Source organism: Eublepharis macularius, chromosome 4, assembly GCF_028583425.1.
Source record: "Eublepharis macularius isolate TG4126 chromosome 4, MPM_Emac_v1.0, whole genome shotgun sequence".
In the NCBI taxonomy this organism is placed as follows: domain Eukaryota; kingdom Metazoa; phylum Chordata; class Lepidosauria; order Squamata; family Eublepharidae; genus Eublepharis; species Eublepharis macularius.
Genome location: NC_072793.1, coordinates 16,933,234 through 16,959,003, shown reverse-complemented (window position 1 = coordinate 16,959,003; position 25,770 = coordinate 16,933,234). Strand labels below are relative to the sequence as shown.

General features: G+C 43.5%; 2 protein-coding genes across 9 annotated transcripts in view; one reads left to right on the top strand and one right to left on the bottom strand.

The window, feature by feature from the left end:
• The window catches only part of ABCA5 (ATP binding cassette subfamily A member 5), a 98,205-nt gene extending 83,206 nt beyond the window's left edge, over positions 1-14,999 (top strand). For 3 of the 4 annotated variants that reach the window (XM_054976907.1, XM_054976908.1, XM_054976906.1), the window contains 8 exons: positions 338-513; positions 3,404-3,479; positions 5,775-5,869; positions 8,482-8,601; positions 8,736-8,885; positions 11,682-11,761; positions 12,329-12,384; positions 13,583-14,999. In XM_054976907.1, the coding sequence (XP_054832882.1) occupies positions 338-513; positions 3,404-3,479; positions 5,775-5,869; positions 8,482-8,601; positions 8,736-8,885; positions 11,682-11,761; positions 12,329-12,384; positions 13,583-13,690 (861 nt within the window). In that variant the 3' untranslated portion in view covers positions 13,691-14,999. Of the gene's footprint in view, positions 1-337; positions 514-3,403; positions 3,480-5,774; positions 5,870-8,481; positions 8,602-8,735; positions 8,886-11,681; positions 11,762-12,328; positions 12,385-13,582 lie in introns of those variants that run through there. The other variant, XR_008596856.1, reaches the window with a different exon arrangement.
• A 2,489-nt stretch (positions 15,000-17,488) lies between these two features.
• Positions 17,489-25,770, bottom strand: part of LOC129328905 (ATP-binding cassette sub-family A member 9-like) — a 146,647-nt gene continuing 138,365 nt past the window's right edge. For all 5 annotated transcript variants that reach the window (XM_054978220.1, XM_054978219.1, XM_054978221.1 and 2 more), the window contains 5 exons: positions 24,201-24,320; positions 22,127-22,267; positions 20,512-20,591; positions 19,649-19,704; positions 17,489-18,176 (listed from right to left, as the gene is read on the bottom strand). In XM_054978220.1, coding sequence (XP_054834195.1) covers positions 18,078-18,176; positions 19,649-19,704; positions 20,512-20,591; positions 22,127-22,267; positions 24,201-24,320 — 496 coding nt within the window. In that variant the 3' untranslated portion in view covers positions 17,489-18,077. The remainder of the gene's footprint in view (positions 18,177-19,648; positions 19,705-20,511; positions 20,592-22,126; positions 22,268-24,200; positions 24,321-25,770) is intronic.

Below are 25,770 nucleotides of genomic sequence, written 5' to 3'. Positions count from 1 at the left end.
AATGACAAACCTACTGCTAGAAAAGTCAGTGCATATGAGGTTTAGGGGGGTTCTCATTCATAAAGTTTCAGGCAGATTCAGAAATATGAATTGAACAAAAGTACACATAATGACGTTTACAAAAATATATGGATATTGTGGAAAGGAATATGCAGGAAAGGTTATGATAAAAGAAAAGGGGGCGGGGCATATAGGAAAAGAAAGTTGAAAACTTCTTCCTAAGCTAATATTTCTTGTGATTTTTAAAAATCTAACTCTTCATAAATTCACTGTGAAGAATTTTGTTCCTTGCCAGCATTATTTAAAAAACACTGAGTAAAGACTGATGTGTCCACAGATGCTGATGGGAGATTATTCTTTAGGTGAGAATGCCGAGGATAATGCCACGAGATTTGTCGGCTACTGTCCCCAGACAAACCCGCTTTGGCCAGATATTACATTGCAAGAGCATTTCGAAATATACGGCGCAATCAAAGGAATGCGGGAAAGTGATATGAAACAAGTCATAAAATGGTAAATATCTCACTTTGTTTTCTTGAATGTGAATAAGGTTTTTTTTTTCCTCTGTAGGCTTCCTCTTGGTTTATTATGATGTGGTCTTTGGACATGAACAATAATGTGGGATTTTTTTAAAAAGATCAAATAATGACAATGCTTGTATGTGAGGAAGGGGTAAATTATGTGAAAATTTCAGGCATATCTATAGAGTGACCTTGATGCCCCCCCCCCAAAAATTTAGAAGACAGAGCCCTGACGAAGCCCATGTTCCAGATCCCAAACTAATAACTCAGCCTTTCTGATAGAAACTCTTGTTTTCTCCCAAAGGAGACTAAAAATGTCCCTATAAACTCCCCCTGCCACACACAAACACTCCATTTTCAAATGCCACTGAATGATGTCACAAAATTAACAAAGAGGCATTGTCTCTAGTCATTTGCAAACAGAGATCAGTTCCATAAAACTACTGTGTCAGTTCTAAAACTAAGCCTGATGCCAGATTGAAAAAGGGTCAAAGGCAGATGAATCATACCGGAATCCTTGAAATTGTGCTGTTACCACCTGCTCAGTCACCTTGCCCCCAAATGGAAGTTTTGACCTAGTTTGCAAGGTCTTCTTTGCCAGAGACAGTGTTATTCAACCATAGCTTCACAACAGCTTCTTTCAACTCTTCCAATATACTTTCTTGTGTTACAAAAATACCACCCTGTGGATTGGATTTCTGCTGACACAAAAGATTGCTATGTGGTGAATGGGATTTTCTCACAAACTCCCTTCTACTGTAGTCCAAAATCCCCCCAAAATGCTGCTCCTGGGGAAGTCAGGAAGAACAGCATGATGGGTGAATTTTGGCGGGGAGCAAGAGGGCTATCAGGTAACTCATAGTTCACTGTGTTTATGCACAGGGCTGGTGCGCCCATAGAGGCCAGGTAGGCGGTGGCCTCAGGCGTGAGGGCACTGGAGAGGCGCCAGAGGGGGTGTCGGGGGCGGAGGTGCACGCCGCGCCGCAGAGCTGGTGTGGCTGGCCCGCAGCTGCTGCAGCCAGCCAGCCCCATGCCGCCGCCACACGCCCCCAGCCGGGCGCAGCAGCCATGAGCTGCTGCCGGGGCGGAGCGCGGAGCAGCCTCTGCCCGCCACCCGCCATCCGCTGGCGAATGCCCCTGGCTTGCGTTGTGCGATGACATCATTGTGCAGTCCGTGGCGCGTGTGGGCACACGGGAGGGTTGCCGCAGGCGCCAGAAACCCTGGCACCGGCAGTGTTTATGCACTATTCTACCTTGAGCAAGGGAGGAAAGGCCCCATGGTATAGCCAATCTCATCAGATCTCGGAAGCTAAGCAGGGTCAGTACTTGGATGGGAGGCCACCAAGGAAGATTCTGCAGGGGGAGACAAGGGCAAACCACCTCTGCTTCTCACTTGCCTCGGAAGCCCTTTGCTGGGGTCCCCATAAGTCAGTTGTGACTTGACGGCACTTTACACATACACCTTAAGCAGTGATTGTTTCCTGTGACTATTTAGTCTTGTTGGTCTCATTCACAAGTCCAAATTATACATTAGCAACCAAATCCTCCTTTCACTGTGTTTTCATCATGTTTTCTACCACCTAATAATTACATGGACATAGTGGCTATTTCTCTGTTTTCCTGTTGTATTTACGTTTTCTCTTTGAGGGAATTTTGACTGTAAATGCTTCCTTGAGACATACGCCAACGAGACTGGAAGATGCATAGATGGCTAATCAATCTGATTTACCTGTCTCATTTCAGAGGCCAAAAGACAGCCCAATTGTTTACTTTCCTTGGCTCAAATCCCTATTACAAAATACTTGACGCATAACATACACTGATTTCTATGAGACTAATTGTGCCGTCTTAAGCAGAATCCCACCCTTCTAAGCCTACTCACCTCAGTGGATTCAGGAAAGTGAAACTCTGCTTAGTATTGCACTGTAAGGAGTTATTGTCACTTTATATTTTCTGCTTAGGTTGGTGTACTCAAGCAAGAAATACATGAGCTTTCTTTAAAGAGGATGGCCATATCATAATCTGATTCTTAACTCACTTGCACGTGCAAGCTTTTATACAAGTGCACCTTTCACAGCAGACAGAATGCTCACAAGAGTGGTAGATGGCTAGATTTTTTGTCCTCACAATACAAATAATTTTGGCAAAGTTGGCCATGAGTGGAACTCAGCCCTCTTCCTGTTCCACGAGTAACACGTGTCAAAAGATTATCAGCTGTGGGACATCCTTGAAATAGATATCCTTAGTTGTATAATGTAACATTTATTTTATTTGAAAAGAAAAAAAATAAAAATAAGCCTCACACACAATGAAAATGAACGTATGACAAGTATAGTGAGAAATATCTAAAAATAAGTCTATCTGCAGTTGTCGTTTATATGCCATATGCTCGAATATCAATGACATTGTAAGGGCCTCCATCCACTGAATTATGGGAGGTGAGCATTTGTCTTTCCAGTGTTGTAACCGTTAAGTGTATAGTGAAATTACTGTAGCAACTAGGATTAGTCTTAAAAAGATGAAGAACAGGTGGAACATTCACCAAAAAAACCCAGCTAATCATCTCCTCCAAAATGGATACTGTTCACAGTGTATTCCTTTTATATCCTGCAAAGGTAAATCCCAGGGATCTTTTCATTAAGTTGGAAAAGAAATAATGAGCATATGCTATCAATTTATGGTTCTCTTAAGCTGGTTTCTATGAACGCTCATACATGTACGACACAATCCCATGCAGTGTTAATCAGGAATAAGCCCCACTGTATTCAGTCGGGCTTATTCCTGGAAAAATATGTATAGAATCATACAGTTAATAATGCAATAGCGGCAGCGCTTTAGAAAGCTACATGATACAACAATGTTCTGCATTTGGTGTTCTGCAGCATTTCCAGTGCACTTGATTTCAAGGAGCATCTACAGAAAAAAACAAAGAAACTGGCAGCTGGAATCAGACGGAAGGTATTTCATTGCCAAAAGGCTGGATTTACTATTCGTCGCGTTATTTATTTATTTAAAATATCAACATATCTAACTCGATGTGGCCAAATCTATGGATATTTAAATCTAGAGACTGGATCCATGAGCAGACAAGAGAGATTTTTCTACAAACCTGAGAAACACCCCGGATTTGCAGAAAAATCTGAAATCCAGAACAAGAAAATATCAGCGGGGGTTGGGTTAAAGCCCCGCAAGCTAATAGAAGCATCGCCACAAGCTTTAAGAAACAAATGCCTTCTGTGGCTGTTGCTAAGCAACTACGCCAATATTGCCAATTGAAGCTTTGGCTTCTGTGAGTAAAAGGCAGCGGGAGGAGGCCGAGCCCTTTACAGGACTGTTTTGGGCTTGGAGGGAGATGCATGAGAGAAGGCCTAGTAACAACCATGGGTAGCTTGCACCATACAACTTCCGTAACGTATACAGGCCTGGCTGCTTACTGCTGTTCAACAGCAGCCACTGAATGAAAGCCAGTATTGTGTAGTGGTTAGAGTTTCAAACGAAGACCTGGGAGACTGGCAACAGCTGGTTTACACGTCCATATTACATCTGGGACAGCATACCTGTTGGAAGGAAGAAACTGGAGCATTACGCACTGTGGAACTTTATATATTTACTTGCATGGACTTACCTGTTCCTTCCACTTTCCACACCCATTGTACGAGTGGAGGACTACACCTGTTGCATTTAAAAGACCATAAGGAGCGGCTTACCTGCTATGAATTACCTGTAACACTGCTTTTGACTAATGGTTCATACATTTTGTGATGCGGCTGTGATATTGATTGATTGTACGTTAGAATTTTGATGTTTGTACTATTGGGTACATTGACTGTTTTCTAGCTTACACTTGCGGTTTCCGCTTTCTGACTTTGTACTGCTGTTCAGCAGCAGCCAGCGAATGAAAGCCAGTATTGTGTAGTGGTTAGAGTTTGAAGCGAAGACCTGGGAAACCCAGGCTTGGATCTGAATTTTGCCAGGGTGCTCATTGGACGGCCTTGGGCCAGTCACACGCCCTCGGCCCAACCTACCTCTCAGTGTTGTTGTGAGGATAAAATGGAGGCGAGGAGAATGACGTAAAATGTGGCGCAAGGTGGGGTATAAGCGAGGTGAACAAATAAGAAATAGAGCTGAAGATGAGAGGCAGATAAAAGGCGGGATGGTGGGTGGGTGGGGGAAAGAAAAGGAAACGGGAAAGCGAGGAGGATGTGGGAGTCGCCAGGAGGAGAGGAAGAGGTCATAATGTGGGGACAGGATACAGGGGTACGTGAGGCGCCCTCTGCAACTCCTTGCTGGTCCCCTGCGGTGCAACGGGGCCCGACCTGGCGGCAGGCATCACACAGCTGAGCCATTGTTTTCCTGGGGAGAGGCTGCCAGGGGAGGGAAGGAGGGAAAGCTGAAGACGGAGCAGATAAAGATAGGTGATCTGGTTGGCGAGAAGGAGAAAAGGAAGCAGGGAAAGGGGAGAGACTTCAACAACAACAACAACAACATTCAGTTTATATACCGCCCTTCAGGACAACTTAATGCGCACTCAGAGCAGTTTACAAAGTGTTATTATTACCCCACAACAATCACCCTGTGAGGTGGGTGGGGCTGAGAGAGCTCCAGAGAACTGTGACTCGCCCAAGGTCACGCAGCTGGCTTTGTAGAGGAGTGGGGAATCAAACCCGGCTCTCCAGATTAGAGTCCTGTGCTCTTAACCACTACACCAAACTGGCTCTCGGGTCTCCAGGGAAGAGAAAGAGGAAATCGTGGGGGAAGGGAAAGAGATGCTCTCATGCAAGTCCTCATGGGTCCCCCCTTGTTTATATCATAATTTTCAGTTTAAAAGCCGCTGGCCCCCATGTTAAAAGCACTATACTAAAGTCATAAACAAGCAGGGGAAATACCTGCATCAGTAGAACCCCCAAAGCACGCTGAAACAGCCAGGGTTTTTTCCCCTGCTTGTCAGAGGCAACGGCCATTTTCACACTGCTTACCGGCCACGGAACATCGCGCCGAGTTCCCGGAATGGCAGCGGCTTCCTGGCGTGATTTCATGCAAGAATGGAAGTTCTCGTGCGAAATCGCGCCAGGAAGACGCTGCCGTTCCGGGAACTCGGCATGATGTTCCATGGCTGGTAAGCAGTGTGAAAACGGCCAACCAGCAATGGAGCCAGACAGTCCTCCCTTTCAAGGGCATTCCACAGCCAACAAGGATAATTTTCTTAAAGCCTCAAATTCACCTTGCCTCTCCCACCCCCCTCTCTCTTTTCAGTTGTGTTTTGCCTTAAGTATGCTTGGTAATCCTTACGTTACTCTGTTAGATGAGCCCTCTACAGGCATGGACCCTAAAGCAAAACAGCACATGTGGTAAGTACCTCCAAATACCAAGGAAACAACTAGATGGAATATCACATTAATACAGCTTTTCCAGTTCTCAATTATTGTTTGTTTGGTTTAGAGTTCCCTCAAGTCATAGCTGAGTTATGGGGACCCCCGCTAGCATTCATTCATTCATTCATTCATAATCCACCTTTTTCACTGAGATCCATGGCAGATTCCAGCAGTGAGAGTGAAAATACAATATAATCAACAGCTAGGATATTCACTGAGCAAAGTACAGTAATGAACTATAGTTAGGAATCAGATAAAATAGGGAATGGTAGCAGAAAAGAGTTTAACATAAAGCCAAGCACAAAGATGAAATCTATCTGAAACAAAGTCTAATTGATTTGAATGGTATGTTTAGCAGCGTGGAAACTTGCTAGTAGGAGCATACCTATATCAGCAGACAGTACCCAATAGCGCAGCGTTGAGTGCCTGTCCCTACCAAGGCATCTGTTTGAGCTATTTCTTATGACACAGTCCTGTAATCCGAATAATTCATTTTTGCATAGTTTGCAGAAAGCCAGGAGAGTGGGGGCTTTCCTGACCACCTCTGGCAGGCCATTCTGTAAGGTAAGGGCTACCACAGAGAAAGCATGTATGTGGGCAGCTGTTGATTTTGCTCAACTGCAGAGTGGTATCTGCAGAAGGCCCTGACCAGATGAGCAAAGCTGCCATGGGGGGATATAGGAGGAGAGGCAGTCGCGCAGATATGAGGGGTCAAGGCCATGAAGGCCTTGACCCCTCATGTGATAGTCATGACCTTGAATTGAGCCTGGTAACTGATGAATAGCCAATGGAGTGACTGCAGAATGGGAGTGATATGCATGCTTCGTGTAGCTCATGAGAATAAATGAGCTGCAGCGTTCTGCTATCCGAGCCGGATTTTCAGTAAGCCGCATGCTCAGCCCATATATGATACCTCAAAAAAAGGTGGTTTGCTTACAAAATTCCAGAATTTGACAGAAGCAGTAATTTCTCAGTGGGCGACAGTCCTCCTTTCCTCAGAAGCCTGAATGGTCATTCTTCCTTTTGTCCCCAGCGCTTCCTTTCAGCTCCTCTCATGGCTATAAAGAAGCAGACTGTTCAGAATCAATTATTTCTTTAGACAGGAGGCAGACACCAATGCAGCCAACTTAATTCTCCCATTGACAGCTCCCTCTCATGCGTGCACCTGAGTGCACAGACGCACACAAAGCTCACACTGTCTTTTAACGTAACAAGAGCATGATACATTCTTCTGTTCTTTACTACATTTGCCATGACAGCTCCTAATGTGTACATCTTCACACTGTGGATTGTTTATACCATAGCCTCAGCCATCTTCCTATAAACATTTTATTTTATTAATTACTGCCATGATCCGGCTGTGCCTAGCAAGGCCTCAGAAGCCTGTGAGCAGTGGGAGTAGGCCTGCTACAATTCCCAGGAGCCCCTGGGCCGTTTTGGCGCCCTTTTTGGCCAATCAGAACACGGGGGGGCTGGTGCTATATAAGTCTGGGAGGGGGAAAGCCTTTGTTCTTTCTCCCAGGGAGCAGGCCAGGGGAGGTTTCTGCTAGGGAGAGGGGCCCTCATCCAGGTAGGGTGAGAAGACAGGCCTGGCAGACAGAGGGACAAGGAGTTCAGTTGCGCTAGGGCTTTTTGTTTATTTTGCTTTCACCCATCTATTGTTGCTAAGGCACCTTGTTTGTTTTTTTGTTGTTACTCTGCTGGGTCCTCACGCCTGTTTATCGGCCAAGCTACGGAGGTCAGAAGGGTTGGGAGGGTACTCTGGGCCTTCCCAAGGGACCCTAAATCCCAGAGTGGTGGCAGCGTAAGGGGGCTCACCCCATCTGAGGCATGACAATTGCATATAGATGTCACCTAATTACATGCAATGCAGTAGACAGCATGCAGTTTTGCAAAACTTCTGGGTAAAATTCTGCAAGGCAGTTACCTCCATGTCCTTAAAACCCTAAACCAAAATCTTTTCAACTAGCAATGGAATTTGTTTCAGTGTTTTCCTGCATGTTGAACTGTGCTATCCACAGGAGGGAAAATAAACTGTGCTCTTATTTAATTATCTGAGTAACTCTTAATATGCCTTTTTCACTCATATTTTTGGGAGGCAATACGTTTCCCTGCTACTTACAAACAAAAAAGACCAAAATGTAAGCTTGGATGTAGGGATAGCTAACAGAGAAGACATTGTCTTACATAAGTTGCCGGGGGGTAAGAAGCTTCCCAGAGCTTGGGGGTTTGCAAAATGTCTCCTCCCCCCCCCCCCCAAGGTTCTGGAGCTCCCTGGCTTGCCCTGTAGTTCCCTGTACTCTGAATATCAAAACATTGTTTGAGGGAGCTTGCTTATCAGTTTTTCTAACGTCCATGACTAGAACAAATGTGCCGACTCTCATATTATGAGCCGATTTACTTGACTCATAGTATAATAATGCAGGGGCTGTCAGCTAGTTAAATTCATCTGTACCAAGTCATTACTCACACAGTCACCACTGTGGTTTTCCCCGTGCCCAATCCCCCATGTGTGTGGCTGCTCAGAGGATCACTAAAAAACAAGTGTTGACAGACTGAATATCTGAATATTTGTTGCATTGTTCTAGGAAAGCAATACGAGCAGCCTTTAAAACGAGAGAGAGAGCAGCTATTCTGACTACTCATTACACAGAAGAAGCAGATGCCGTGTGCGATCGAGTAGCAATCTTGGTGTCTGGAAAGTTAAGGTATTTCCTCAGCAATTGTGGCATCTTGGGGTAGAGAAGTACAGATGTATGTTTTTAAAATATCACAATGTTTCCGACCTTAAATTCACTTTTGGTTGTCTGTCTCTTCGTCCCCTTGCAAACAAAATCGGTAGATGTATTGGTACAGTTCAACACCTCAAGAGTAAATTTGGTAAAGGATACTTCTTAGAAATTAAATTAAAAGAAGTGCCAGAGACAAAAGATAAGGAGCGTCTTCAAAGGGAGATTTTGTACATCTTTCCAAATGCAAGTCGTCAAGAAAGGTAAAAAGGAATTGTTATACTACATCTGTGAATTAAAAGCAAAAAATGAAGAGAAAAAATTTATTTTATACTTGAAAGCAATATTTTATAAAAGAACACAAATCTAAAATGTTTCTCATTATTTAAGTAATCAAATTAATTTTGCTAAAATGTATGTCATATTGTCTTTCTGAAATCCATCCTGTACACCGTGGGCTACAAGTAAAATTGTTCTCCCAGGACACATTTCTGTTAGTCAAAAATGTAGACATTGGCTGTCACATGTCTCAGAAAGGAGGGGGAATACATTATGCAGATGTCTTAATTCTGTGTGCACATAGTTCCAGAGCATAACTTGCTGATTTCCAACAACTCATAAAAGGAGGTTAGATGTATCTATGAAATGCAGAGATTTTCATGTTGTTTTTCTATGATGTAACAATTGAAACATTCTTAACAACAATGCTTGCATTAGCATACAATATTTGAAGTGTGTGCAATATGGTATTGATATACCAAATATATACCTCAGTCGGCATTATCCGGGTATACGGAATCAATTTAGAGAATCTCGAAGGGATACCAAATGCATGAATGCTGGATAAAATCAAACAACGCTCAGCCATTTTAAAGCTGGCTGCGGCTTCTCCAAGCTGTTTTTGTTATTTTGTTTCAGGAAGAGTGAGTGAGTGAGTGAGCGAGCGATCAGTGGATGTGCGTTGGGGAGCTTTTTTCTGGTTGCGTTAGTTTCAAGACAGGAGTTGCTTATTTTGCCGCTTGCTAGTGTTTCCTTAAATATTATTGAGAGTTGTTCTGAAGCAGGGAGGGTGGGGGAAATTGCTTAAGCAGTTGCTTTCATGCTTGCTGTTTATTTACTTGTTACACTGTCCCTTGCTTCAGTTTGGTTTTGGTGGGATTCTCTGGTTTGATGTTGGTTCCCTTGTTTCACTTGGTTCTGGTGGGCTTTGTTCGATCAGCTTGCACTGGGACTGGCTTTTGTCCAGGGGTTGCCTTTGATTAAGGTTACTTTGCCCCAAAAAGCTTGGGTGTGTTTTCCATAGGAAGCAAGGGTGAGTGGCTGGGGGCAGCTTGTTCAGGGACCCATAGAACTGGACCCCTAGGTCCAATCTTCCTGAAACTTGGGAGTCTTTAGCGGACAGGAAGTGCAAATTTGGTGGAGTTTGCTTGAAAAATGCCCAGATAGTTTCCCCATCGAGAATAACGGCCAAAAATATTCCGGATTCTCTAATTAAACCAAATCTGAGTATCAAGAATAACTGATATTCATGGTATTATACTGATATCCGGACCCAAATTATACAGATTTTTTTTTTGTGGCGCACCCCTACAATAAGATCCCTGTGGCACAGAGTGGTAAGTGGCAGTACTGCAGCCCAAGCTCTGCTCACGACCTGAGTTCGATCCCGGCGGAAGCCGGGTTCAAGTAGCCGGCTCAAGGTTGACTCCGCCTTCCATCCTTCCGAGGTCGGTAAAATGAGTACCCAGTTTCCTGGGGGTAAAGTGTAGATGACTGGGGAATGCAATGGCAAACCACCCCATAAAAAATCTTCCAAGAAAACATTGTGATGTGACGTCCCCCCGTGGGTCAGTAATGACTCGGTGCTTGCACAGGGGACTACCTTTACCTTTACCTACCCCTACAATATTGTAACAAATAACTAAATAAACTTTTTATGGGGTAAGGAAGTAAAATCAGCCATTTTCCTTTGCAGATTGTTATCCCTATCCCAGTTATATGTATATGCTTTTATAAATGCAAATAAGTAGTTATTTGTTGGGGGGGATGCAATCTTATTGAAACTCACTCTCCTCCTCTGCATCATTTGATTGAGAAATTCCATTCAGCTTGGCTGTCATTATCTTTTCTCTGAAATGAGGAAGAAGGTACTTGTGGTAGTTTAAGATTTCTTCCCCCAAAATTACAAGTGAACAAACTCTTTAAGTCACTTATATGGTGGATCAACACTTTTCCTTCTTAAAGTAGTTTGAACTTGGCATATGGATGATTTGCATTTATTTGAATAGCCACAGTGACAACAATTAGACTAACTCAGTCTGTTGCATGTCATTAGATGCGCTATTCTTCCTTAGTTGGTTTTATCATTTGAATCCCATTCTAATACCTACTCAAATCAGAAATAAGTGGGTAGAATGGATAAAACCTCTAGCGTGGTTCCAAATTTCCAAACAGTATTGCCTATTTGATGACATTCTACAAACTTTTGAAAGGTTGCTAAAGTTTAGAAGGCTTGAACGTATGTCTGTATTATGAGATGTGCACCACCGCCCTGAGAACTCTTCTTCAGCTGAGACCATAATCTTAGCTGGAGAGGAATCCTCCCGTCTGCCTCTGGTGCATGATGTAAAGAGCCCTGAGACATCAAGGCAAAGGGACGTTTAGCTTACAGGGTGCTCTGATAAAACCGTTTCCTTGGCCCCTGAAATGCTACCATTGCAGTAGTCTAGCAAGCACCAGAGACGAGGGAGGGGCTCCTTCCTGTTAATGCTGCCATCACCATGTCAGGTCACCAGGAAGAGAAGGGGGCACGATACAAGGACTTGCTGGGGAGCTGTTCAGACCCGCTTGTGCTTGCAACGATGTCATTTAGGACCTGACGAGGTTCAAAGTTTGGAATTGGGCTTGGGATAATCGAGCCGTTTTAGCTTGGATTTCCGAGAACTGTTTGTGGTTGCTTGTGCTAACAACATCTGACTCCTATAACATATCTCAAGTCACAGCTGAGCGTTGTTTCTGCTTAGTTTTTCCCATGTGCGTGTCTGTTTTGTGTGTTTCAGTTTTGCCTCCGTTTTGGCTTATAAAATACCCAAGGAAGATGTCCAGTCGCTCGCACTCTCGTTTTCTAAACTGGAGGAAGGTAAGGCAGTCATTCCTTAAGTGAATTGATACGGCAGGTGCATCATCATCTGTTTTTAAGTTACCCAAATCTTTTGACAATCTGAATTCACCCTGTTATTTTCCATACCTAGTCATCGTGCAACGCGCTCAGCATTATAACTGTTTAGAAACAGCACGTTTCTCGATTCAAACTTTTGGTTATGCAAATATGATCTCCATTGCCACTCAAGTTAACTGACATTTTACTGTGTAATTTTGCAGCATTCCTAACTTGTTTTCATTGGGCACAGTCAAGTTAACTTAACAGCATGTAGATGGGTGCAAGACTAGAGGATGCACACAGTTTTGAAAAACAAAGGAAAGCTGTGTAACTGCACCTCTGGTACAGGTGTAAATATGGGAGTCAGAACTCGCTGGAAGCTCCATAGGCCTATCATAGTGTCTGTGGAGTGCCCAATTGATCGTGCTGCTTATAATTTCAACTTGTGTCATGAAATAATGTGACATTTTTAAGTATATGTTCACATGAAGTAATTGTTATACACAGCTGCCATTGAGGAATAAATCTCTCCTGTCATTTTAACAGCAAAACATGCCTTTAATATTGAAGAGTACAGCTTCTCTCAAGCAACACTTGAACAGGTAATTAAAACAAGATTTTTCAATCCTATTTTGTCCCTTCCCTGAAGTTATTGTTGATTATCCAAAGAACTGCTTTAGACATGCCTACCTGCTTTGGTGTACACTGTGAGATGGTTTACGCTGAAGAGCAGGCTCCCATGTCATGTCACAATCTGGTAACTCACTTCATTGTCAGTTTTCTATGCAGGCCGGCCCCTTGGTGTAATGGTTAAGAGTGGCAGGACTCTAATCTGGAGAGCCGGGTTTGATTCCCCACTCCTCCCCTGAAGCCAGCTGGGTGACCTGGGGTCAGTCACAGCTCTCCGGAGCTCTCTCAGCCCCACCCACTTCACAGGGTGATTGTCATGAGGATAATAATAATAATAATAGGACGGGCAGGTGGCAATGCCTGCCCCCCACATTCACCCAGGCAGGATCAGGAGTGGACCAGATGGCACTGCCCAGCCCCCCTTCACCTAGCTGGGAACAGGAGCAGAGCAGGTGGCAATGCCCGCCCACCCTTTACCCAGCTGGGATCAGGCACGGAGTAGGGGGCAATACTCGTCCTCTGCCTTCACCTGGCTGGGATCAGGAGTGGAGCACCTAGCAATGCCCATCCCCTCTTCACTCCACTCGGATCAGGAGCAAAGAAGGTGGCAATACCCGCTCCCCCTTCACCTGGCTGAGATCAAGAGTGGAGAAGGTGGCAGTTCTCGCATCCAGCTGGGATCAGGCATGGACCAGGAGGCAATGCCCGCCCCCCTCACTCAGCTGGGATCAGGCGCAGAGCAGGTGGCAATGCCCACCCCTTCACTCGTCCGGGATCAGGCGCAGAGGAAGTGGCCAGGTCCACCCCCCAGCCTTCATCTGGCTGTTATCAGTGATGGAGGAGGAGGGAATGCCCACTTGTCCGCCCTCCCCTTTCTAGAGCCCATTGTATTTTTTCCCACAACAGGCTCTGTTGCTAGTGCTACAGTAAAGCTGGTTAGTCTTAAAGGGTGCTACTTGACTCTTTACTACTTTGTCTTAAGATTGTTACTGATTCTATAGTTTTATGATTAATTTATTGTATTTTATGGATGTTGTGAGCCCCGCTGAGCCCGTTCGTGGGGAGGGCAGGGTATAAATCAAACAAATAAAAGTAGGCAATTCTCATGGTTGAACAGAATTCATGTGGCCGTGAGCTGTAATGTATTCACACAGTTCTTCCTCGTTTTAGGTATTTGTTGAGCTTGCCAAAAAACAAGAGGAGGAAGACAGCGGCTTTGGAACCGTAAACAGCACACTTTGGTGGGAACGTTCCCAAGGAGATAAAGTAGTTTTCTGATCTATTTAACAAGATAAAATTGAATCGCTTCCATTGTCAGAGGTTTTTTTAAGTGTTGTCGCTCTTTTGGAGCTAATGCTGAGCACTATGAGTTGAGAGCGTCTTCCAAAGCCACCTGCAAGTATAAATAATACTGGGTTCCCCATCTTGAAAAACAGTTGCAGAATCGAGCCTCTTCACCTTCTTTGCCTTATAACCAATATTATAAATGTGTTGAAGTGTCTCTTTTTACTAATACGTCTCCTGTTTTTTCCATAAAAATAATCCCAATACATCTGTCCTCTTTCTGTTTTGCTTTATAGCGACGGTGATGTAAAATTTAACCATAGGGGCAATTTATTGGGTTTTTTTCCTGGAAACTCACAATGGTAAAATCTTAAGCCGTTCCCCCAATGCCTGCCTTTTTTGTGAAGTCATTGTTTAGATGGCTTGCTGCTCGAGTATACCTTAGCTTTTAATAAGCCACTTAATCTGTGTGTTTCTTCTGGAAACTGCCTCTAATAATCATTCTGGCGGAAATCGAAGTATGAATTTCCTCTTTGAGTTCAAGTCCTTAGTTGATCTTAGTTTGTTTCTTTTTTAATGAAGTCATGCACTGTTTGAGTTAGGATAAATGCTGAAGCTGTTGTCAACTTTCTGATGACAATACTTTTTCAAAGCAATTATGCTTCAGAATCAGTCAGTGGTATATTTACTGTTCTTGCCGTGCCCTCTCCCCTTTTGGACTATCAGATCTGAACATTAATCACGTGAACTGTAATACAACAAGCAAAATGGATATAGAGGTAAAGTCACATTGGTATTAGCCACTCTGATTTACAGTTTGTTACTCAATTAAGTCCAGTTATATTCCAGTGTACATTTAGTGTAGTATAAAGATACCAGTTATATACTTGTTTGTTCTGAATGTCAAGTCAGAATTGTGTCACTGTTGCAAGTTGCACAGAAAAGCCTATATTGCATGCACAGATACATTTTAAATAGAGTTTGCACTAATTTCACATTAACTAATCAAATTGTGAAAACCAAATGGCTAAGTCTCTTTCAGTGAAATCCTAAATTGTTTGTATACGTCTTATTAGCATATAGCTTATTAAATCATTGTTTCTTTTTGTTGTGTTTCACTGCAACAATATATGTCACATTTGGTAGGGTTTTTTGTGTTCAGTTTTAAGGATCTTTCCCTGACAGTGAAACTAGCTATGTGCACCAGAATGTTGTTGATATCATTGCTGTGATGTAATAATGATGATGAATCTATTCCAGTTTTACTTATATAAGAAAATATAAGGAATAAAGATTTATGTTTGATAAACTTATACTTTTACGTAATTTATTTCGGAATATGATATAAACTGGAGACTTCATTTGGTGTAGAATGCCACAGCTTGATTATTATTAGGAACCAAGACAGAGCATGCATATTACACCAATTCTGCAGTCACTTCATTGGCTACCATCAGTTACTGGACTCAATTCAAAGTTTTGGCTATCACATACAAAGTCCTTCATGGCCTTGGTCCCTTATATCTGTAGGACCACCTCTCCCCTTATGTTTTGCCACTACAGGTGCCACGCTGCAAATGGGCAAAATCATGCACATTCTCTGTAGTAGCCCTTACCATGTACCGTTCGCATGTACCATTATTCCTGGCAAAGATGGAGTAGACTCATATATATGTTTCCAATTTGGGGGGGGGGGGGTGCATGCCCACAACATGTAAAAAGTACCTTCTGCTTCTTTGCACTTCCAACATATCTCTATGTATTTCTTGCCCATTTTTTTCCAATGTCTTTCATGGTAATATACCATTGGTAAAACATATTATACAGTAAATTTTGTATCTTTCATCCATAAATTTTCCCACTGTTAAAATTTTATCTATCCTCCAAAATTCTGGATCCATTTCAACATACACATTTTAACTTGTTCTGTTTCCGTATCATATTGAAATTACAGTTTATAAATTTGTCTTAATATATCCTCTTTCCATTGGGTAATTATCTTTTCAAAATCAGTTAAGTCTGTCATTCGACATCCATAAACATGAGCAGCTTCTTTTAGTCTAAAAGTTAATTGAAGATATACCAGCCATTGTTAACTCTGCCACGTTTTGATTTTTCCTTATAGATTTATTATATCTTGATAAGTTATAAAATCATTTGTTTTCCTCACATATTTATCGCAAATTACTTTTATTGGTTCTTACAGAATCCCAAATTTTAAGCAGGCGATCTGATTTTGATGTTGAGTCGGAGTTCTTTTCTTAATAGGCATTCTTTTGGAAGATTGCTTCTCTTTGTCAGTGCAGGCAATCGTAGAATAAGTAGTTCTGCTCATCCATAACCAAAGGCAGTTCTCCCCGGTTCTGATCCTGCCTCCAGAGAAAGAGCAGAGGGTGCCCAGCAGCTTACTTTAGTGCTGGTGGCCTTAAACTACACTCTCGTCCCTTTCATTTTTTTGGCTTAACCAGATGAAACCAGATGAGGTTCAGTAAAGATCTGTATAGCTCTCGGTAATGGCTTTAAATGTGTGTATGTGTCTTTAAGTGCTTGGTGTGGTACATATGAAGAATGGGGTTGAAAGAGAGGGATGAGGGAGTGAGATGATCGGTTGATGACTGAGAGTGTGGGTAGAGTGAAGGCAGTTTTAGACCGAGAGTGGAGAGAAAAGATTCAGTCAGGGCAGAGCAGGCAAGCTGTGTGCAGCCTGAGAGTGTCTATGCATTTAACAGAGAAATATTGGGTTTGGGCAGAGCAGGCAACCTGAGTGGAAGCCTGAGGGGATTCTCATTCTAGTTCAGTTAGGCAACCTGTGTGGAAATCTGAACTGTGTGTGTGTGTCTGTGAGAGAACATTCATTCTGTCCAAAGCAGGCAAGCTGTGTGCAGCCTGAGTGTGTTTTAAGCATTTCTGAGAGAAATATTGCGTCTCAGGCTGTGTGCAGCCTGAAAGGGAGTTTATGAAGATCTGAGTGACTGCCTAAGTAAAGAAACTTTAAGAACAGATAACAGTCTTTGAAACCATCAAGCTTAAAAAATAATATGAAACTGATACATGTCTTGTAAAAATAAAAGGTTTTTTTGTTTGTTTATCCCGAGTATATGTTATTCCTATATCCCATTCCTATCCTCAGGGCCTCATAGTCCCATGAAGAAGCCTGATGCTTGGGCACGTTATTAAAGGGGAAATTTAAATTATTTTGGAATATATGATTCGTGGTGGCAGCAATCTACCCAGAGGGGGGCAAGAAGAAAAGGGTTAAAAACAAAATCTAACTAAGGACAGAAAGGGACTCATAACACTCATTTATTCCCTTTCCTCTGCATGAACAGAGAAGGGCTAGAGGGAGATCTCGACCAGTGAGGGCTGGGCAGAGAATGCATGGCCACTAGGGCTGTGCATGGGTGGGTAGATTAGGTATTCAGAGAGCCACAGTGCACGAGTGAGTAGATTCGGTATTCGGCAAGCCACTTTGGATTCAGGGTTCGGGAATCGCTTCGGTATGCTCCGTGAAGATTCGGAGCATACTGAAGCGAGGGGGGGGGACTCCACCACCACCCACACTCCCTGGGGCAACCCCCCCACCCCCACCCCCTAGGGAGACCCACCCCCAACTCCCTGGGGAGACCCCTCCACCCAACCCTGGGGAGATCCCTCCAACCCCCACCCACTTACCTGGGTTATCAGCTGGGCGGCAGCGGCAGCACACACTTTCGTTAATGGAATATTTCTACAGGATCCATCTCATTGGTGCAATGAACTGTCACTCTTTTAAATAAAAACAAGTATTACTGATTTAGCTTACAACCTTTTAATTTCAGCCTCTAAAAATGGAAACTCAAGCAGAACTGTGTTACATGAGACAATAGTTTTCAAAGTAAATAAAAGTCCAGGTTAAAAAGCCTGGGTTCCTATTGCAGTTTTAGACAGGTATGCAAATACAGAATTTTCAGACAAATATGCAAAGGTCTTAAAAAACTAGACCCTTCTAGTATTTATTCCTCTTTGTTTTGATATAGTAGCTCACTTGGCACGTTGTTCAAATAGTATATTTTTCTTTGTCCCTGGTCTTAATTATATATATATCTAGTATGGTTACTAGTATGGATAATATGCCTATAGAGAGATGTATAAATAGGTTTTTCTTGCCATAACAGGGCTCCAGTCTATAGGTAACACAATCTGAGTAAATACAAAAATACATAGGAAGAATCCAGTGGACAGTCTTTGAAATACTGGTATATAAATGGGTTCTAGCTACTGGTGCAAGCTGCTTAGTTGCACAACGTAACAAATGAGGCAGAGACTCTGCATGCTGTTCTGTCTGCCTCTCATCCTTCTCACATCAAGGGATCAAGAGAGAAAGTCTTTGGCCAACGGCAGCTTAGAAATCTTCCTGCTGCAGGTGCTTCCACTCAAAAGTTGAATCCAGAGCAGCATCAACTCGATCTCGCTCTTGGTCTTTGCAAAGTTCGAGGAAAACCTAAACGATAAAAGCAAAGCATAGCTGGACAGCAGAATGACAGAAAGGAACTGCGTGGTTTTTTGTTAGGTTATTAGCTGCTAGAGTTGCTACGAGACATTCTGTTTTATCTGAATAGGAGTAAATACAACAAACACAGCTCCATCCTTTTCCCCCTCCTCAGCGCAGCTACCCCCTACCTGTATGAATATTAGTCCACAAATGTCTTGTGATCTCGAGTATCAATTTAGCCTCACAGCCAAACTAGATATTACAGTGGACATGGTCCAATCTGTGGCCATCAACACCATTTTAGAGGAGAGTCCAGCTGTTTAAAAATTCCCATGGGGGCCCAATCCTGATCAGTGCCACAGCACAGCAGCCCTTCGTGGTCTTGTTGCATCCCCCCTCACAATTTCAAATGCCAAAATAGCTCCCCACAACTGTTTCAGCACTTAAAAAGGCACAAGGGGAGGAAACAAGATCATATGGTGCTGCCACACCACAAACACAATCAGGATTTTAAACAGCTGAATTCACTTCTAAAATGGTGTCAGAAGCCATGGGCTGGACCTGTATCCATGGCAATGTATAGTTTGGCCCTCAGAAAGACTGCTGCAGGGAGGGAAAGAAGGGAACAATCCACAGACGTGCCTATGGATCAATGGATCCAAACCTGTTTGGCAATATAGTCACAACTAGAGATGGGCACGAACAACAATACGAACTAAAACCATGCAAACAAGCTGTTCGTAAGGCCCCATTCTAAACGAAGCCAGACAATCTGGCACCTGCAATCAATTCCCTTGGCAACCAGAGGCAGGGAATGCCTGAACTCTGTCTGAACTCCTGCTGTTGCCCTGGAAACCCCAATCAGCCCAATTTAGCTTGATAGGCAGGTCTTCCTTTCAAACAAGGACTGTGGGGAGGGGGGCTCCCAGCTCTGGTTTTGCAGACAGTGGAGAGGGAGAGACAGTTGCTGTTGGCATTTTGATAGAGTGCATTGGAGCTTGAATTTTCTTTGTGTATGGTGGGGTAGGGATCTACCCTTTCAGGTTCAAGGGATGCTGCCAGGCTCCGGGGCCAAGCTAGTATTTATTATTGGTACATTTCCTGCTGCCTGCTCAGGTCAGGTTTCTGGGAGTGGTGCAGTAGGGATCTTGATGGCTGGAGGAGAGCCTGCTGGCTCCCACAAAGAACGAACATGTGGATGGCAACGAACAACGAACACCATGTTTGGGTTTTTTTTCTGTTCATGCCCATGTCTAGTCACAACTCATAGTATTGGATGTAGAGATCCAGCACTAGTTAACTATCTGCACAGATCCCTGTTGCACATCGTTCTTAATTCATCAGAGGATGAACACCTGGAGACTAGATAGTGATGAACTGGGATGTCCCCTACTTAAATTAACCCTTCCCATTCGGGGATATGATATAGCTGATTCCTACTATAAATGATGACCTGTTATTGTACTTTTAAATCATATTACCTGTTCCAAAGTGTTCAGAGAAAAGCTGTACTCCTCCAGACTGAAGGTCCGTTTAGCTGTATGGATAGAAGATTAAACTAATTAAGTTCTACAGCCAGTTGGACTATTAGTTGACGAGCAGGACTGCACCTTCCACCCGGTACGCTCAGTGAGCACGTGATGCTCAGTTGTAAACATACACTCATGTGAAGAGGATGTACACAGACAAAAGTCAATACTGCATGGACCCAAATCACACAGCTGGTTTCTGTCGTAGTTTGGGCCTGTGCATAGTGAAATTTATGTGCATAAACTTTGTTAGATCCAGACTAAATTTCCCATCAGAAGAAATGAACTTTCCTGCCTCCCCCTCCCACTGTGGCCTGCTGATATTCATAAAATGCTGCTCCTGGGGATAGGAGACCCTGAGGAATGACTTCAGGAAGATCTGTAGAAGAAAGGGAGAAATAGTAAAAACATTTAGTAGTGGTGTAGTGGTTAAGACTAATATGAAGAACTGGGTTTGATCCCCCACTCCTCCACTTGAAGCCAGCTGGGTAAGCTTGGGTCAGTCACAGCTTCTAGGAGCTCTCTCAGCCCCACCCACCTCACAGGGTGATTGTTGTGGGGAGAATAACAACATACTTTGTAAACCGCTCTGAGTGGGCATTAAGTTGTCCTGAAGGGCGGTATATAAACCGAATGTTTTTATTCTCTTGGTGGAAAATTTAGTGTAGATCCAACCTATACTCTTAAAAGCGTATGCCCATGTGTGACCTTCCAGATAGCAGTGACAAGGCAAGTTCACCCAGGGGGTGAGGAGGAAACACATGATGTCCCTCATGGTCAGGAAGGATCATTAGAACCAGGTTTCATGTATCTACCTTTCTCTAGCAGAGAGAAGGCTTTTGATAGCGGCAGTGCATCATCCATTGGTATTTTGTAGACCAACAAAGTGGGTATCCTAAGAGGAAGGAAAAAACACACTTAGCAATTAGCACTCTTATAGAAAACAGTACATGGATTACAAGGGATCTATGAACTTTCTAACTGAAGTTTGTTTACATATCCAAGCACGGAAAACATCAGAATGCTGTCATGTATGCCAGCGTACCTGCCATGATTGTATTCTGCAATGGTCAATGCTATTTTGTACTGGTCAATGTTGTTTGCCAGAATTATATGCTGTAGCTCTGTGTGATCATCTGAGAGTGTCTTACCTTCTGGTATTAATTGCAGGAGAGCCAGTGGGTCCCTCCATTATCTGTCGAAAATATGTACTTTCACTTTTTCCAGCCAGTGTCCTTGGAGAGAGCTGCTAGCAGCAAACACTGTAACTTTCCCAGAGACAGATTTCCTTTGTACTTCATGTAGTCTAAACTAATCTGTTCCCATGCAGCCTCTTTGGGGTTTTGCACCAGAATGTCAACAGACCCGGGAGGGCGGGAAGTTTCCCTATAATTAGTAATGCCTTTGTTTGAATTATCACTTCTGCCAATCGACAACTTTGGGTGAACACCTGTACTGTATGGATCTCAATAAAGCTACTTCAACTGGAACACCTGCGTGTTAACTGTGGAGGGCTTGAGGGACCTCACTGCCAGGGACTGACATCTATCGGTGTCTGCACTTCACACAACCGTGTGTATTAGTTAAACTTCAAGCATACATCGCTTCTAAATGTTCTCCTAAGTTACTATGATAAAGAGAATTAGGCAAATGAACAAAAAAAATGTGTGTTCTTTCCCAACGTTGTTCAGCACTGCTATTCAAAAAGTTTAAGAAAAGAAAATAGAAGGCAAATGGAACAAAAATATAAAACATGAGCCTATAAGAAATTGCAGGGGAGGGCAGTATTAAGGAATTCACACTTCCCATAATGCAGCACTGCTAAACTCAAACTCAGTATATAGTTTCCTGCTCATCTAGCTCTGAACCTGGGTAGTAAAATAGGAGGATGTTCAGAGGGAGAGGAGTGGTTGAGATGGAGGTGGAAAGATCACGTGCCTCGTGGCATATATCCTACCCCTTATTTCACACAGACCCATCGTAGGATACTATATGCTACCAGGAGCGCCACCCCTTCAAAGCACAGAGTCCTTTAATTAAAACCACAGAAATGCTGTTCCACTTAATTAATCCTTTCACTATATCTCTTTCATTCCTAAATAAATCAGAGTCCCGAAGAGCTGACAAGAAGCCTCCCCACACTTTCATCTAGCTGAAAGACTTCCTTCAGTACTCTGTAATTCCTACAAAGCAATAAGTATGTTTTGTATCGGTTGGGCCTTTTGGTGTTTGTTTTTAATTTACAAAATTATATTTTTCTGTTTGCCCAGGCACCCCCTCCAGGTATGCAGAATCCATACCTCGCCTGTAAATTGTCTGATTTCATTTCTGCTATCTTAGGACCATCAACTGTACTATTTGAAGGAATTCTCCTATCTAAAATAATGCAAGAAATTCTTTAGCAAGCTATAGACAAATTTGGCAAGTTACCTTTCTTGACGAGCCGCCTGTGGAAAGATCCGCAGAATTTCCGCGTTCACAAGATCCCCTTGCTCCACTCCCTTTACTTTTATTTGCAGCAAATAGTTTTTGCCAAATTTGCTCTTCAGGTACTGAATGGAGCCAAGGCACCTACAGAAAAGGAGAGTCAATATACGACAAATGGCCACAGACTGCAATGACTCGTGGTTTGTCTCACCTTGGACTTCTGCAGGCTCAAACTACTTATATAATCTGACAAGCCACAGGGTGATATTTTTTGTTGTTTGCTATTTGATAAATATTCCAAGTAGGGCTACAAGAACTTTTAGGCTCATGTGATTCATATAGCTTGCCTGACAAGTTAGAGAAGATCAGAAATAAGTTGTTTGTAAATTGTTTTGCCTCTCAAAAACATTTCATGAGATGAGAGAGTAATGGTTGACTACCAAGTTTAACTGGAGTGGCAGAAACGGTTGCCTCATGAACTCTTAATGAGGAGAAATCCTAATCAAATAACTGGAGTGGCAGGTTCTAATCCAGAACTGGGGGCACAGACGATGTAAAATGACCTGAGTAGGGATTTTGGACCCAAGTTCTGTTGTAAGTTTTGAGGAACTATCATTCAATGCTAAAGCAAAAGACCTTGGCTGGGGTGGGGAGAGTTGTATTTGTATTCTCATAATTTCAGGTGAGAGGCAGACAAGAGTGCAACCAAAGTGCCTATGTTTGAAATTTTGAGGCATTTAAATTAGATATTCATCTCATTTAGACAGGCTCAAACATGTTCCAAAACACTTTCCTACCATTCCTCTCTAAAAAAAGTGTGCCAGGCCAAATTGTTTACTCTGCTAGCTAGATAGTTGTTTCTTTCCTTCTATGGCTCCTCCTCACATATGAACACATGCACACACATCGCCTTATTTCCTCACCCTGATTCTGCTTCCTACAGCCAAGGCAGGAGTCTTAGTACACCTCACGAAAGGGCCCAGCTACATGCAACAAACGGTATCTATGACTGGATTGCCTAATATTCTAATTTTAACTTTAAAAGAGCTGCAGGCGCTCTGGGGCAGCAGCACTGGGGGCAACAATACCACCCAGGGATTGGAGCAGAACTGAGACGGAAAAGGTTTCAGTTCATTTCCTCTCTATTATTCTTGCACAATGGGAGTGGGGCAAGTTATGTTGAGAAAATTGCCTATCAATTTCTTCCTGCACTTCAGCAAGGCAAATATTGGCTTCACAGCCATGCACAGATGAAAAGGGACCTTCTTAAATGAGGGTTCCCTCTCCTGTAGCTGCCACTGCTAATGATATTTTAAAGTTTAAAATTTATTTTATAATAAATCAGCAGAAGGGAACTGAGCAAAAGGGAAACATGACAAATATACACAATTCTGGCCACCAGAACGAAATTTAGGATTACTCCTGCTCAGGGGTCATTTCAAAGAAAAAGAGCTGGAGGAACTCATTAGCATGACTTATTAGCATATGCCACACCCCTTGACATCACCAGAAGTGTGTCATTAGCATAACTGATTTGCATGTGCCACACCTCCTGACATCACCTATCCTGGCTGTTTTCGACCCAATCCTGGCCATTCAGGGCTGAAATTGGGCCCAAAATGGCAAAAAGGGGCTGAAGATGGCTGAAAAGGGGCCCAGAATGGTCAGGATCGGGCCGCTGGAGTGGGAGAGTAATCCACCACCCATCAGAGGTCTGATCTGGGCCGTTTCTGTCCCAATCCAGGCTGAAATGGGCCCAAACTGGCTGAGAGTCAGGTGGGCAGGGCCACCTGACATGTGACCTCTTTGGGGAACTGCCGGAACTGTGTTCCGGCGCATTCCCCCTCGAAATGAGCCCTGCTCCTGCTGACCATAGTTGAGGAGATTTGAGTGTACCAAAGAAACTCCTGTGGTACGCTAATCTGAAATATTTCTACTTCAGACACCTGAAACAGATTCCAGCAATGTTTTATTAAGAGATAGAAATTAAGCTGTGAAGCAGCCTTTGCCTCTCACCAGCATGTTATTTGACCCTTGGCCCCCTATCCTGTTAAATTTGATGTACGATGAAGCCTACCTGAGCAGTCCAGACACCATGATAGCTACTCGGTCACACATCGCCTCAGCTTCTTCCATATTGTGAGTTGTCAAAATGGCTCCTTGGTCTTTGCCCTTCAGTAAGGCATGGATTACTTTCCTGCAAATAACATATATTTCAATGGGCTTAGACAGGAGTAACTCTATTTAGGATGGCATAATTAATGATATGGAAGCCTTTTTAGTAAAAGTAGTACAACAAGTATCTGATTTTTCAGAAAAACACTGCACAATTCCAGTTATTTATTTAGGTGCTGGTATATAAGCACAGGTCCTGATCTAGATAACCCAGCTGAGCCTGATCTCATCAGATCTCAGAAGCTAAGTTGGGTCGGCCTTGGTTAATAATTGGATGGAAGACCCAACGAAGACCAGGGTTGCAGAGGCAGGCAACGGCAAACCACCTCAGTTAATCTTTTGCCATGAAACCCCTGCCAGGGGTTGCCTATGACTTGAAAGCAGGATTTCATTTTCATATAAGCATAGATAGGTATTGTACTAATGGAGTGCTACTCACTGTCAGTTCACTGTCACTGAATTGCCTTTGCTTTTAATTCTATGCCTATGAATTAATCCGTGTATATGAATTGCTCCTGGTTTTTAATGCTTTTAACCCATCATGAATTCCGTATGAATTACCTTCATCCATGAATTAATCAATGTACACAAATATGAATTATTGCTATTTATATGCATGAATTGCTCATTGCTGCCTATATCACTATGAAATGCTATTACCTATGAATTATTGCTATTTATTCTGACGGTTGCACTTAGCACACCCCCTGGTGGGAACCCAGAGACCTGCAGCCCATTGGCTGATCTAAATTGCACTTATTCGGTTAGGTGGTTCTCCAAACTAAATTTTTGAGTGACGCCTCCCCCTCCTTCCCTTCCCACTCCTTCTTCGCTAGAAGCTCGACCACCGGACATTGCCGACCACCTCGCCTTTGAAGTCAAGTTCGGGGACCACCGTGCCTGACGTCCCGGAGTCCCCGAGGGGGGGAATTGTTGCCAAGTAGGCCCCCTCCCCTGCTTTAAGGCCTGCCATGAACTGTGTTAAAGTTTCCTGCATTGCTGTTTCACTGCTACATCAAAGATTGCTTTACACGTGTGTGTGTTAATACACGTGTCAGTTTCCTGCCTGCGTGTCAATTGCCCTGCTGCTGTAATAGACTGTGTAGTTTACTGACTCCATGTTTGGATAACTGCACAAAGGACTCTCTTTCTGGGCAGCCCTGCCCTGACCTATATCTGGATTTCCAGTGTGTGTTTGGACTTTATTACAAGTGTGCCCCGTGCCTGCACTGCCATCTACCACGGACCGTGCCTGTTCCCTGCTTTGGACTGTGTTTTAAGTGTTGTTCCCCCTGCCTCCATGGAAGCCTGCCTCATATGGGCCCAAGCCGCTGCTAGCAGCCGGGCGCCTGCCGGGGAAACCTCCAGCGAGCCTGGCTAGGCGCTCCCTGGTCAGTTCCCGCCTGGAGCCTCCCGCGAGCCGGTCCCCGAGCTTGCCCTCGCTACCGGGCAGCCTGCTATCCAGCCCCAGC